General features: G+C 31.4%; 1 protein-coding gene across 1 annotated transcript in view; it reads left to right on the forward strand.

Moving 5' to 3' along the window:
• LOC117106089 (putative glutathione-specific gamma-glutamylcyclotransferase 2) overlaps positions 1–7,579 on the forward strand; it is a 14,130-nt gene extending 6,551 nt beyond the window's left edge. The window contains exons 2-3 of the mRNA XM_033247428.1: positions 5,972–6,007; positions 6,399–7,579. Coding sequence (XP_033103319.1) covers positions 5,972–6,007; positions 6,399–6,758 — 396 coding nt within the window. The 3' untranslated portion in view covers positions 6,759–7,579. The remainder of the gene's footprint in view (positions 1–5,971; positions 6,008–6,398) is intronic.
• Positions 7,580–13,908: the final 6,329 nt, after the last annotated feature.

The raw sequence follows: 13,908 nt of genomic DNA on the forward strand, positions 1-13,908 counted from the left end.
TAATAATAATAATAATCGTCCTATAATGTACATAAACCTCAAATGAGTATATTCGCACAATAATAATAATAATAATAATAATAATAATAATAATAATAATAATAATAATAATAAAGTTGTGAGTAAATATCTAATGAAATATTACAAATTATATATTTACAAATTACAAATATATATATATATATATATATATATACAGTATATATATATATACTACTTGTAACCAAATTGAAGCTAATTCTTTACTACAACAAATTTGAGTTTTGTATTTATTCACTTCTAATAATAATAATATATTCTATATTAATTCAATCTTCTTTATTCCATTCATGTAGGCCCTACACTGAAAAAGAAAAAAAAAAACATTTACGAGCTGGACAGAAAATGAAAATATATGATCAATCTACAATACATAACAATTCAAATTCTCATTGTCGTTTTATGTAGAATAGGTTTATTACCGTTCACACGGCAGTATATAACGGTCTATCTTGATTGATGCTATGAAACACAGACATGAAGGTCATGGTTGAATGCGTTTCTGCTGACACGTCAATGTGTTACTGATCCACAATGTCAACGCATTTTACATACCGAGACACGGACGGGAAAAACCAACAAAACAAAATCAAGATACATCGATTTTTAACGAAATTTGGATAATTACTGTTCTAAAAGTTGGTTTCTATTGATTATTAATAGTTTTCTACTCTCGTGTGGTAATATTTTTTATCATTTTTGTGTGTGTTCCCGAGTGGTCCCGTGTGTTCCGTGTGGTATTTAGTAGACCCATTTACCTGGCTTTGAATCTGAATAGCCTAGTTAGTTTAGGCATAGGCCTAGTCTTCATAGCGTAGGATGACCTACTACTACTACTACTACTGTGCGGGAAGTACAGTTAGGCCTAGTAGGCCTAGTGAATTCGATCGAACTCGGCCACAAGTCAACTCGGCCACAGTCAACTCGGCCACAAGTCAACTCGGCCACAAAAAGTTTGGCTACAGTCAACTCGGCCACAAGTCAACTCGTCCACAAGTCATTTACTGGTACTACCCTTTGAAGGATTCATCGAGTATAAAATACTAATTCTTTAAGTATTACTATACTTATTGTTATTATTATTATTGCTATTATTATTGTTGTCATTGTTGTTTGTTGTTTTTGTTACCGTTAGTTTTAATATTAATAGTATAGCCTAGTATTATAAGTATCATTATTATTATTAATTACTAATTAGTATTACTATTATTATAAAAATAAACATTATCTTTAATTTATTATTGTTGTATTATTGCTGTTATCACCTTCAATATCATTATTATCACTAATTAGTTATTAAAATTGATATTTAAATATCGTTATTATTACCATACTAGTATTATTACTATTAGTATTGTTAAAATAAATATTACTATTAATATTGTTGTTGTTGTTATCACCTTTATTATCGTCATAATGACTAATTAGTATTATTAAAGTAAATATTACTTTATTATTATTGTTGAAGTAGAATGTTGTGAGTAAAACAGAAGACGAACACATTAATAAGTAACTCTTTTTAATTCATAGGCAATAGCATTAAAATCTCTTTTGGTAGTGTGGTTGTCCTGTTTTACTAAAATATATTGTGTACCTTATTTCAATCATATATTGAAGAAAAAGGATGCAAAAACTGAGATTTATACCCTATTCAGACTACACTCTCTTGCGATGTAATTGGTGGTAATTCAAAACTGATTACTCCCGATCGCAATCAACGAACGCATTCAGACCAACACAAACAAACTTTACATTCTAGGGCCTAGGCCTCCGGTGTCTAGGCCTCCGGTGTCTAGGCCTATGTTGCCTGACCTCAGCCAAACAGTGCCTGTGGAATTCGTTGTGATTCGTTGCGATCAGTTTCCGTGGTAATCGGGAGTAATAAAGATTGTAGCACCCAATCGCAGCGGGTACCAATTGCGATATCGATTACATATCGACTACTATTGGTGAGCTTTCACACACGATTTTACTTTGCGATTGGGTGTCGCAATTGCTACAACCGATCGCAATGCGATGCTAGTCTGAATGGGGGTATTACATTAAATAACTTGTTGCCGAATTGACTTGTGGCTGAGTTGACTTGTGGCCAAGTTGGTTGTAGCCGAACTTTTTGTGGCCGAGTTGACTTGTGTTCGAGTTGACTTGTGGCCGAGTTGACCTGCACCTGGCCTATTCTTAAGGCCTGTTTACACTTGCAACAATAACGAAAAGTCTCTATGGTGAAAAGCTATCATCAGCAAAATCAATGAGTCAGCAGTTCACTTTTTTTCAGTTTCAACTATTTATTCTGTTTTTATTTTTCTGTTTTCTGGAAAGCGTGTAGAGACTAATGTTATGCGCTATACAAGTGCACAACCATTGACCATTCATATTAGTATTTACTATCAATTACATAGGCTTAATAAAAAAAGAACAGGCCCCAAAAAACAGGGGAGGTAGGTAGGATTTTTTTTCTACTACCACAATAATCATCAAAGACCTTGAAATCAGAGGTGGCGCCAGTAGTGGGGGGTTAGCTGGGGGTCAGGGCCCCTGTTGTAGGGGAGAACTGGCGGTCCCCCACCCCAATCGTGGCAGGAAAACCACAATTCGTTGGGGAGAAAATTATAGGCCTATGTACAGTATTTTCTATGTTTATTAATTAGGTATAGTCTATAAAATCGATTAAATAAGCCTTTGAAACCACTAAATTATCTTATTTTTAGCCCTAGGACCACTTTCCAAACATTTTGAGGGACACCCGACCACGCTAACTTTGCTCTCATTTTTGCCCGTCATGTGTGCAAAATAAAAATTGAGAGACAACAATGGAAAATTTGCATACTACTTCTAGGCTTTGAATAAAGTAAAAAAACAGTACGCCCTGGGTAAATCATTGTGTGGACACTCGTCGAAAGTAACATGCGCGTAAAATTGTTATGCCTATCGTAACTTTATTTCAGATGGAAGGCCGTCTGAACATAAGTAGACCTATAATATATTTTGAAGATTTAATTGAGAAGAAATAAAACATGTGTAAATGTAATTTAATATTAGATGTGCTGTCTTTCCTTAGCTAAATATATTTAAGTTGAGTTTCAATTAAAAATTTAAATGAGAAAAAATTTAGCCCTGTCAATTAACTGGCAGTTAATAATTATTAATACCTTTCCTGTATCATTTTGCAGGCATTTTAAATGGGCTGGTAATCAATTTTTAAGTATTTTTGTGGCAAAATGTCTGTAAGCAAGTGGAAACTGATTTTTTAATCAGTTTACATCCAGATAAAATTAATGGCTGTGAAATTAAAGTTATTGGTAAAGTAAAGTGTATTTTAACTGATTTTCCACCCTCTAAACACATGTTTAACTTGGCTGCCCTAGGGTAAAATGTTAAAATCAAAAACCTGTAGAACAAATAGATATCTCAACTCATTTGTACCACTTCATTTGATTTCTTATACAAAATACTATCAAATAAGTTTTACATTAGGGTTTAAATATATTTTTGTTCTTTGGTTTGTATTGATTTTTGCACTGTTTTTGTGATGTAATGCACCAGCTGATTTTCCAGAGAACACAGATAAAGAAATATTGAATATTAAATAAATCAGCTACTTTTGAGGTTTTTTTTCATGTTTTATGACAGTGTGTCTTTTATTAGAATTGGCATCGAAATAAAATAAGCCTACATAAGCACACAATACCAGCAAATATAATTCAATGAAACATCCTACCTGTATAAACAACACTCATTTTGTTATTTGTGGTTTGAAGAGAATTAGGAATTGTTAAAACCGCTTGTTTACAATTTTACCATGTGTTGTAATTCAATTTTATTTAAAAAAAACCTATAGACTATTGTAGTTGACTTTTAATTCAACTTTAGATTTGCAGGTAGATTTTACTGACAACTATAAAACAGCGTTGAGACAAGTCTGAGTTGATCACAATTCCTTTTCTCTTTATTCACATCAAACTTGAAACCATTAAGTTGCTGTCCATAGATGACGTAAAATTACTAAACAAGAAAAAACAACTCATCATTCATATGTTCAAGCATACCGTATTAAAGCATTAACAAATAGAACTCATTAATATTCATAAGTATGTGATCACTCAAGTGTAACAATCTGCATCGAGTATACCTGTTCATTATTCATATGCAAAACAGTCTAACTTTCTAAGCCTATACTGATCCTCATGCTTGCAGATGCGTCTAATTAATTCATACAAACTCATCTGAACAAATCAGTGTAGTAAATATATAAGCTATTAGATAATTTTAAGTTATAATAAAGCAGTAATGATTAACTAATCATCTACACATCATTCATTCCTAGGCCTACCTTGATGTAGTACGTTCGTGTACGACATACGTAGGACTATCCCTATATCTACATCATTCATGAATTCACAGCTCAATATTCCATTAAATATCAACTCTGTAACTTCAACATTAACATAGTAAACCTAAAAAAAAATATACTTTCAAATTAACATACCATTATTCCTGGCTTAAGACATATTATAAACTTCAATCGTCACAACTGAAAATAGGTCAACAAGTTATCTATCATGGAAATGGCGAATGCCCAGATTACCGCATTCCACCAGCCCTTAGAGAGCATTAGGCGCGAACGTTGCCTAGAAACACAGCGTAGATAATCATTTGAGGGCACTATAACCTAATTACTGAATGTTCATTCAGTACAACTATGACTATTTCACTTTAATAATATGCTCTCATTAAATATATTCTTAAAATTTTATCTATTTACATACATTTAAACAATAAACAATGTACAGAATTTTAAAATTTAATAGAACTATGGAATTTTTAGCATAGCCTGTTGATCCAATACACTAATTTCATGAACAACAGCAGTGATCAAACAGGATTGAGATGTTAAGCATAACCGGACTTAAACAGGACTGTATCATAGCATGGAGGTATATTATTTTATACCTCCATGATGAGGCGAGACTTTTTATATATCTTGTTTTGTGAACTTATTTTGTTAAAGATCGTCATAGGAGGGCGAGAAAAAGATTAAAATAAAATTTTGGCTTTTCATCTAGCAAAGAGTTTTTCAAAAAAATCCAGATGGAGGAGAAAATAAAAATAAAATTTTATTGGTGAATGTAAACAGTGTAGTAGTGGGAATTAAATGCTTTGAATTAAATATTAAGAAGAAATATGAGTATCTTATTTTATTTTTGGAGATTTCCAGGCAGTGGCGGGTGTAATGAAACTAAAGAGAAGCTTTTATTTTTTTCAGAAATTTCCCTTTTTTCGTGGCAGCGGGTGCACAAATTGGCCAAAAATAATTTTTTTTTTAATTTGGGATCATCACTATTGGTGAGCGGCAGGCTATAAAAAAATCTCACCTAATAGAGTTGTTTCTACTGAAAATCGAGATAGAAGCTTTTCTCTTATTGTTTGGTTCAGATTACCAATATAAGAACTGTGTTGCAACTGCATTTTGACTCCATTTGATACCAGATGGATTTTCTACATTAATGACGTAAAAATGACACAGAATGCAATTTAAAATGACGAGCACGACTAACAAGATACAAACAAAGAATGTTGATACTGAAGAGTGAGGGAATAATCCCCCTTAAAAATATGTGGGGGACGTGTCCCCAATGATCTGCACTCATGGTTTTTACAAAGAACAGTTTTAAATGGTTCTTTCTCATCAGTAGAAACAGGCCCTTAAAATGAGAAAGTATATTTTGAAAATACTCATTGGTCCCTATGATTTTAAGTTTCAAGTTTATCTTTAAAAATATCTTTGTACAGTTTTTTGCTTTGGTAACCTTTATTTTTTGTCCTTAGGCATCCTTATTGTAGACTGTATCAATTGAACTACAGTAACAATATACTACTGCTGTTTATATAGCAATATTTCATAATAGTAATATTGTTTTTTGTTTTCTCATAGCCTGGAAGAGTGGTGACATTGGTGAGAAATCCAGAGGTAATTTTAACACCCCTTGGACCATTACACAGAATGTCATTAAAATACATTACTTTGGTTATGTTTGTCATGCGCCATCAAAATTACCTTTTGTAATTTTTTGTAATGAGTTAGAATAGGAATTATGTTCTTCCAAATGATATACATATGATATAGATGGGAATAGATCACATGTACTGACTATACAGTGCAATAACACACCAAGGCAAAGCATTTTTCAAGTTTCTTGATGCAAAATACCTTTCTTAAATGAAAGAATATTTTTAAATAATGTATTTCAATCTTTATATTTAGTTTAATTGAAAATAATATTGAATATTAATTTTTATTTTTATAAAAATGTATAGTGAATATATATTAATACTGATTGTTTTCATCTTTTTGTTTTAAGGAAGTTGTGTGGGGTATTGCATATAAGCTTTCTGAAGATTCACTCAATGAAACAATATCAAATTTAGACCACAGAGAGAAAGCAGGATATTCTAACATGGACATCTTATTCCATCCACAAGACTGCACTGTCAAGCCCTTTCATATATCTGTATATGTCGCAAATAAACATAACCCTCACTATCTAGGCCCTGCATCCGAAAAAGATATTGCAAGGCAAGTTATAGACTCATATGGACCAAGTGGACCAAATTCTGAATATTTGCTACAGCTTGCTAAGGTCATGAGGAGTATAGTTCCAGACTATGAAGACAAACATTTGTATGAGCTGGAGAAACTTGTACAAGAAAATATACAATAATTATGTTTATTTATTTATTAATTAATAGTTATAAACATAAACTTTTTCTCTCTGGCAAAAGAAAATAATAAATTGTCGAGAGGGAGAAACCCCCAAATATTCAATTCAATAGCTCATTTGAAAAATTAAATAAGTTATTAACCTCCAATCAGAAAAAAATATATATAATTTTTGCCGATTTATTCACATTTTTAAGTTAATTACTTAACCTTTTCAGTAGTGTGTAGTGGCGATATCTAATTTACCATTAGTTTTAGCTTGGGTCATTGCGCAGAGAGTGTTCTGGTATAATCACCATCTCTTCTATGCTGCTCTTAGTGTTAAACATTTGTAATGATGTACGGTAATTAGATTTTTGATGTATTGGGTTAAAGTTCAAAGTAAAAATAAAATGGCTGCACCTAGTATAAGAGCAGGATTAATACTGGTATTACCATATTCATGAAAATGACTGACTGCCACATGCTGTGGTGGTGCCTGGAAAGGGTTGAACATACATATTATTATGCATTCAAATATAGAATGAATTTTTCAATTTTTTAAAGTTCATGATAGACAGTACATCTTCAAACAATCATATTTTAATTTAATGCTACCTGTACTTACAAATTTAATACAACATTTTGTTGAAAACATTAGAATACTATAGTATATGAATAAGTAGTGGTACAAATGTTCTGTTTTTTAAGAGAAGAGTGAAACTCTGTAGATTGCTAGAACTATGTGATCATTTTCAGTCCCAGCTCTAGATCTGTTTTGCCTTTTAAGCATAATTTCTTGAGACTTAATAAAAATAGGCCTAAATATAACTGCATTCTAAACATTTTTCGGTTTTTCCTAAATATAACTGCATTCTAAACATTTTTCGGTTTTTCTCTTTCTTCGGGTAAATTTCACCAGTTCATACATTATTCCTCAGATTTTGTTTCTTGCTCTTTGAATGACATAACAGTATTTACTTTGACTGTAAATGTTGTAATCATCGTCATTGCTGTTGCTACTTTGTGGATGCATAGAGCTAGGGCCCGTTCAAGCGAAAAATACCAACTGTATTCCGTTTACTTCACCGGTTAAGCGTGCTGAGCAAGAGGCTGGTGGTTGACCGCCTGAGCAAGTTTTAGTTCACATTAAATACCGTGTAACGAAACTACTCCGGAAGTAAATATCAACTTATCCCATGGTCAAAAATCCATTCTTTGTTTACTTTCTACTGCTGCTATAACCGGCTCACATATAAACAGCGGGGCACACGAGAACGTAAATATGCAAATCGAAGGCATAGCTCTCCTAACTTCGCTTTCGTCTTGTGAGGAGGCGAAGGAGAGCTGCAACCAGGCCTGGACCGTAACCCTATTGAATTTCGCGTGCTGGACTGTGGACAAAATATTTGGAAAAACAATTAAGGTTGATTTATTGTTGCCACTGACTCCATGTCATGGTCAAAATTGTCGCAGATAATCCAGATGGTAAGGTAATTAGGCTAGTGTCAGAGTGGTTTTAGAAAGTGTGTAATGATGGATATATTTTTGCTCAAACGGGCCCCTAGATTAACATGGAACAATACGATATTTAACATTTGACCTTATCTATGGGACAGAGGTCATACCGACCATTCACTACACTACTGTAAATTAGTGTGTGAAATAGAATAACAAAATTGTATTGGAGGTCAAATGATGATGTAACAATTGACTTCTACCAGTACATTGATTGTTCAGCCAACTATTTCATAGTAAAATGGATGGGTCACATTTTCCATGATGCCCTGAAGGGCCTTGAGAGTCACTTGTATAGACTGATAATTTGGCTCCAGATTCTTTCTTGTCACATTTGGAAAAAATTATCACCCCCAGCCTGCAATGGCTCTAAATGACTAAAATTAAGAATTTATTTTAAAACACCCTTAAGCATTTTAAACAAGAAGACAGGATCTTCTAAGAAAGCCTCAGTTTGTTAATGTGTCTGCATAGACAGAAGATCCCTGGTTCAAATCCTGGTTGAGATGGATTTTTTTTCACACATTCCTAATTTATAATGTTAAAATAATGAGATGGACTAACTAATGTGTAAACTTTTTCACAGAACTCAAAAACATACAAAAAATTAACAACCCACAATGTAGGTAGTACTATATAATTTTTTTTTTCGACAATGCTATCTGCAATATGAATTTACTACAAAATACAATATATGAAATGATTACTGTGTATGAAATAACAAATCAAGAAATGTGGAGCACTAAAATTAAAAGAAGGCTACTTAAATGGTTTGGACACCCATACTGAGATCACCCAAAAAAAGGGAAAACTTCAAAAACCAAGAGAAAAATCCAAACAATCATGAATCGCCAAAACAATGGAGAGGCAGTACTACAGACCACCTTGCCCATGACAGAGAGATGACTCAGAATAATGGAAAACATTATTTTGGAAGACTTAAGCATGCTTTATGGTGATGATATCTGCAATAATTTCTTTTGGCAATTGATTTGCTTTAAATTAAACTTGTTTGCTGTAGTTAGGTAATGTTTCATGGATCGCCAATACAGTACAATACATGGATGCATACAGTGTTACAGACTGTCCTGCCCATGACACAAAGAGATGATAGTGGAAAACATTACGTTGGGAGAGACGTACAGTACAACATGCTTGATGATATCTGCAAAAATTTCTTTTGGCAATTGAATGCTTGAATTAAACTTGTTTACTGCAATTAAGTAATATTTTAATGGTTGTGTTAACAGTGTATATATATATTTATTTTTGTATCATTAACCCAATTAATATTTCATATTTATGATATAGATATAGATAAAGAAATTGAATAATTGAATTGAGTTATTGTTCCCTGGTTATGTTATGTAATAGGCTATTAGGTATTATATTTGTTAAAGTTGTTGTTATAAGATGGAAAACAACCCCATGAACTTGTGTAGTTGTTAAATAACAATTATTTGATAATTTGTCAAACTTACAATACCGTAAAACCTCGAATTGAAGCCCAATGGGTTAATCTCAAGATGAAGCCCATTTTGAATTGAATTGAATATTTGGTTTGCAAAATTAGCCTCAAAAAGAAGCCCATCTCGTAATGAAGCCCATCAAGATAAAATAGGCTTCTTTTTGAGATAGTAGAGTACATACACTGTACATGAATTTATAAAAAACCAAATAAATAAAAAATAAGCTTAGTGTATACAGTAATTTAGGTGATTTAATGCCAGTTAAATCCATTCCATGATACAGATTGATGTTATAGTTGCCTTATTTATTTTTTTAAGGATAAATTCAGAAAATTTACAGCATTCATTTTGAAAAGAAGCCCCCCTTGCCCCTTTACTTTGCAAAAGTAGCCTCAAAAAAATTCGCAATAAAAAGAAGCCCAGGCCTTCAATTTGAGGTTTTACGGTTTTGTGATTCCATCATCTTTAAAATGATCTTTGATTGTTTTGGTTAACCCATTAAAGGTTTGATATTGATCATACAGTACAGTACTATGAAATAACAGATAAATTACTTACTGTAATACTTTGTTGTAATATTAATCATCTAGATATATATATTTTTTAAATTTTTTATTATCTTTCTTTTATTTTTTATTAAGGAGAGCATGAGATAAGGCATTTGTTGTTCATTTGCCTATTTTGCTTATCCCTTTTTCATTTTCAGTGATACATACTCTGATATTTGATTTGTTTAATTTAATTGACATAACTGAAGTATTTCGACTGTATGTTATAATACATAATGTTTATTTTCTTTAATTGTATGTTGAGTTGATTTTGAAATAAATGATTAAAATGAATGAATGATACTGAATCTTATAAAAGGCACATTTTGAAATTTATGAGGCTCATTGTACTTTTACAATAGACAACAAAGCTTCAGTTGTCAAGGGATGAAATGCCTGAAATAAGAATAAAGTATGATCATATGATCTTTTGAAATTTATATTGGTGCTTGCTGATTTTTTTTTGTACTGATATTTATGGATACAAAAATTCAACTGACTAAGAGAAGAAGACAAGTCTGAGTTGCTTAAGGACAATGTAACTAAAGATCCTGATGACTGGCCGTTTAGACAATGTGTATACCTATTTATTTATGACTCCAGGCTTAATGATAAATTTCCGTAGTATTTTGGTCTATTTCTGTACATCCATAATTAGACAAAATTTCTGTAGATGTTCCATAAAACTTGAGAAGTCTGTTGTAACATATTGTACTACTGCATTATTAATAACATTAAATAGAATGATTTTCCATAACTATCCTACTGTATGTGCAGCAATTTTAATGCCACACTTCATATAATTAAATAACATCTAAACATATATTTTACAATTAAGTCATTACAAACTTAACGCTTCTGTTAATTACTAAATGAATACCTGCAAGTTTTTCAAATAATTTCTCTTATAAGGCTTACCAAATTTACAATACTTAATTTCAAAATGCTCTGTAATAAGATCCTATAGGATGTCTTTTGATGTTGAATCTCTGTTTACAAATGTTCCCCTTACTCAGGTAATTAATATAATTCTTGATAGGGTTTACAATAAGAAACTGATGTCTACTAAGCTTAAGAAAAATTTGCTAAGTAAACTACTTAAGAGATTGCTGTACTAAAACTGTATTTACATGTAATAATGAATTTTATAAACAAGCTGATGGTGTCTCAATGGGTTTGCCTCTTGGCCCAGTTTTAGCTAATATTTTAATGACTGAACTAGAAGAGTCTATTGTTCCTGAATCAAGTACTATTAAGTTTTATACTCGTTTTGTTGAAGGCACGCTAGCATTAGCCAAGCCCAATGGTTTCCCGCAAATTCTAAGCTACTTTAATGCTTTATAGAGACAGATAAACTTTACTTTTGAATCATTTGAAAACAGTGACACAGTACATTTTCTAGATTTACAATTTATCAACAGTGTAGGAAGAATGTAGATAAGAATGGTCCCGGAAAAAATGGCCCCAGAAAAAATGGCCCTGGAAAGAATTCCCCCGGTTAAAATGGTCCCATATGACAGGTAGGTAAAAATGGCCCCAATGAAAAATTTGGTAATAGAAATGATATATTTTTTTTTTAATCTTCAAATATTTAAATACTGTATAAGCAAGAATTGAATCAAGAAATAAAAAATGGCCCTCAAATTATTAATATTAAAAAAATTAATAATAAATAAATGCTGTAAAATACCTTGTAGCAAAAATTTAATTAATAAATCTACATAAAGAATATGTATATTTGAGAACTAAAATAAATTAGTTTTTAGCTCCTATGAATAGCTCTGGAAGTAGGTCTAAGTATTTTAAAAAATTATTATTATTATTATTAGATATTATTGCTATATTTGCGGTCAATTATTAATATTATTATTATTATTGGTGTAATAAAAATTATCTTAACATCAACATTAACAAAACGAAAGAAATGCTTTTTGATTTCCGAAGAGAAAAACAGATCAATGATACTGTAACTATAAATAGTGAGAATATAGAAATAGTAGAGGAATACAAGTATCTTGGAATTATTGTAGATAACAAACTAAATTGGAACTCACAAACAAATAGTGTATATAGCAAAACAAATAAAAAATTGTACTTTGTAAGAAAATTAAGGAAGTTAAGAGTGGATAAAACCATTCTTAAATTATTTTACCAAACTGTTGTACAGAGTACACTAGTTTTTGGCATAATATGTGCGTACGGTAGTTTCTCAATGACGAACAGAAAGAAATTTGAAAAAATCAAAAAAGCAGCTCAAAAATGCATTGGCATGGAATTAGAACCCATAGTAAACATATACAATAAAATGATATTACAAAAAGTAGAAACTATAATGAAAGATGACACCCATCCACTTCACCATTGTTTCAGTTTTAGTCACTCAGGTTTTAGATTATATGTTCCACGTATTCAACACAACAGATACAGGGACTCATTTGTAATTAACGCAATACGTATCTTCAACCAAAATGCCAAACGAAAATGAGTGATTTTATTTAGCTTGCAATGCGAATTTTACATTTTAAAATGTTTTAAATGAATCTGATTATTAATTATTTTAAATTGTTAGAAAACTTTCCAAATTTTAGTCACTGTTTTCCTTCTGGTGTGTTTTAATGTTTTTACAATGTTTTTTTGATGTTTCATGTTCTTTGCCAGTGGAAAAAGAATTTCCATTTTACCTGTGTTTTAATGGACAAATAAAGTTTGATTTGATTTGATTTGAATTATTATTATTATTATTATTAATGGCTCTGATGAGAGGCTCTAAAACATTGATTCGGCACCAGTTTTGAACGACGAACTTGCAGGGAATGTTATAAACCATTTTCGCGAAATTTGAAATAAAAATTTCAATAACGTGGCGACTACCAACTATGGGGACTTTCAGAGGCATAGCATTTCGCGGTACGTATTACTGTCATGGATAACATCAACAATAAATCTAAATTGCTAACGAGCACAAACATTTTAAAACGAAAAAAAAAACACGAAATGTTTATATTGAAAACAAGTCCAAGTATTAAATATGTGTAGGAAGCATGAGTATATATCGTAAAAATACACATACAGGTCAATATGTTCATTATGATAGCTTTGCTCCATGGAACCATGATCTCCTGGATTCGTAGTTTAGTTTCTAGAGTCCACAGATTGTGTACTCCTGATAAAATTCAAGCAGAGCTTAGTAACATCAGGAAGTTTATGTCTTGGAATGGGTACCCTTTAAAAGTTGTTAATAATGTACTTAAGAAATTAAATGAACCTAAATGTATACATAGGCCTACTGATGATAGCTTGATTAAGATTTGAGTTAGATTGCCTTATCTAGGAAAACCAGGTGAGTTCATTCTACGTAGATGTTTAAATAAGGTAAAGAAACACTTAATTAAAGAGGTAAAATAGCAGTATAGCAGTATAAATATGTTTCTCATTTTATATCTACTAAGGATCCAACCCCTAAGGAGTACAGAAGTTCTGTTGTCTATCATTTTAAATGTCCAGGCTGTAATAGTGATTATATTGGTAAGACAGATAGGTGCTTAATAACTAGACTTAAAGAACATTCTTCACGATCTGATAGTGTTATACTTGATCATGTTAAAAACTGTGAGGCATTACAATATGTTTTAGGATT

Source organism: Anneissia japonica, unplaced genomic scaffold (genome assembly GCF_011630105.1).
Source record: "Anneissia japonica isolate Jap-2015-1 unplaced genomic scaffold, ASM1163010v1 scaffold287879_len466271_cov187, whole genome shotgun sequence".
NCBI lineage: Eukaryota > Metazoa > Echinodermata > Crinoidea > Comatulida > Comatulidae > Anneissia > Anneissia japonica.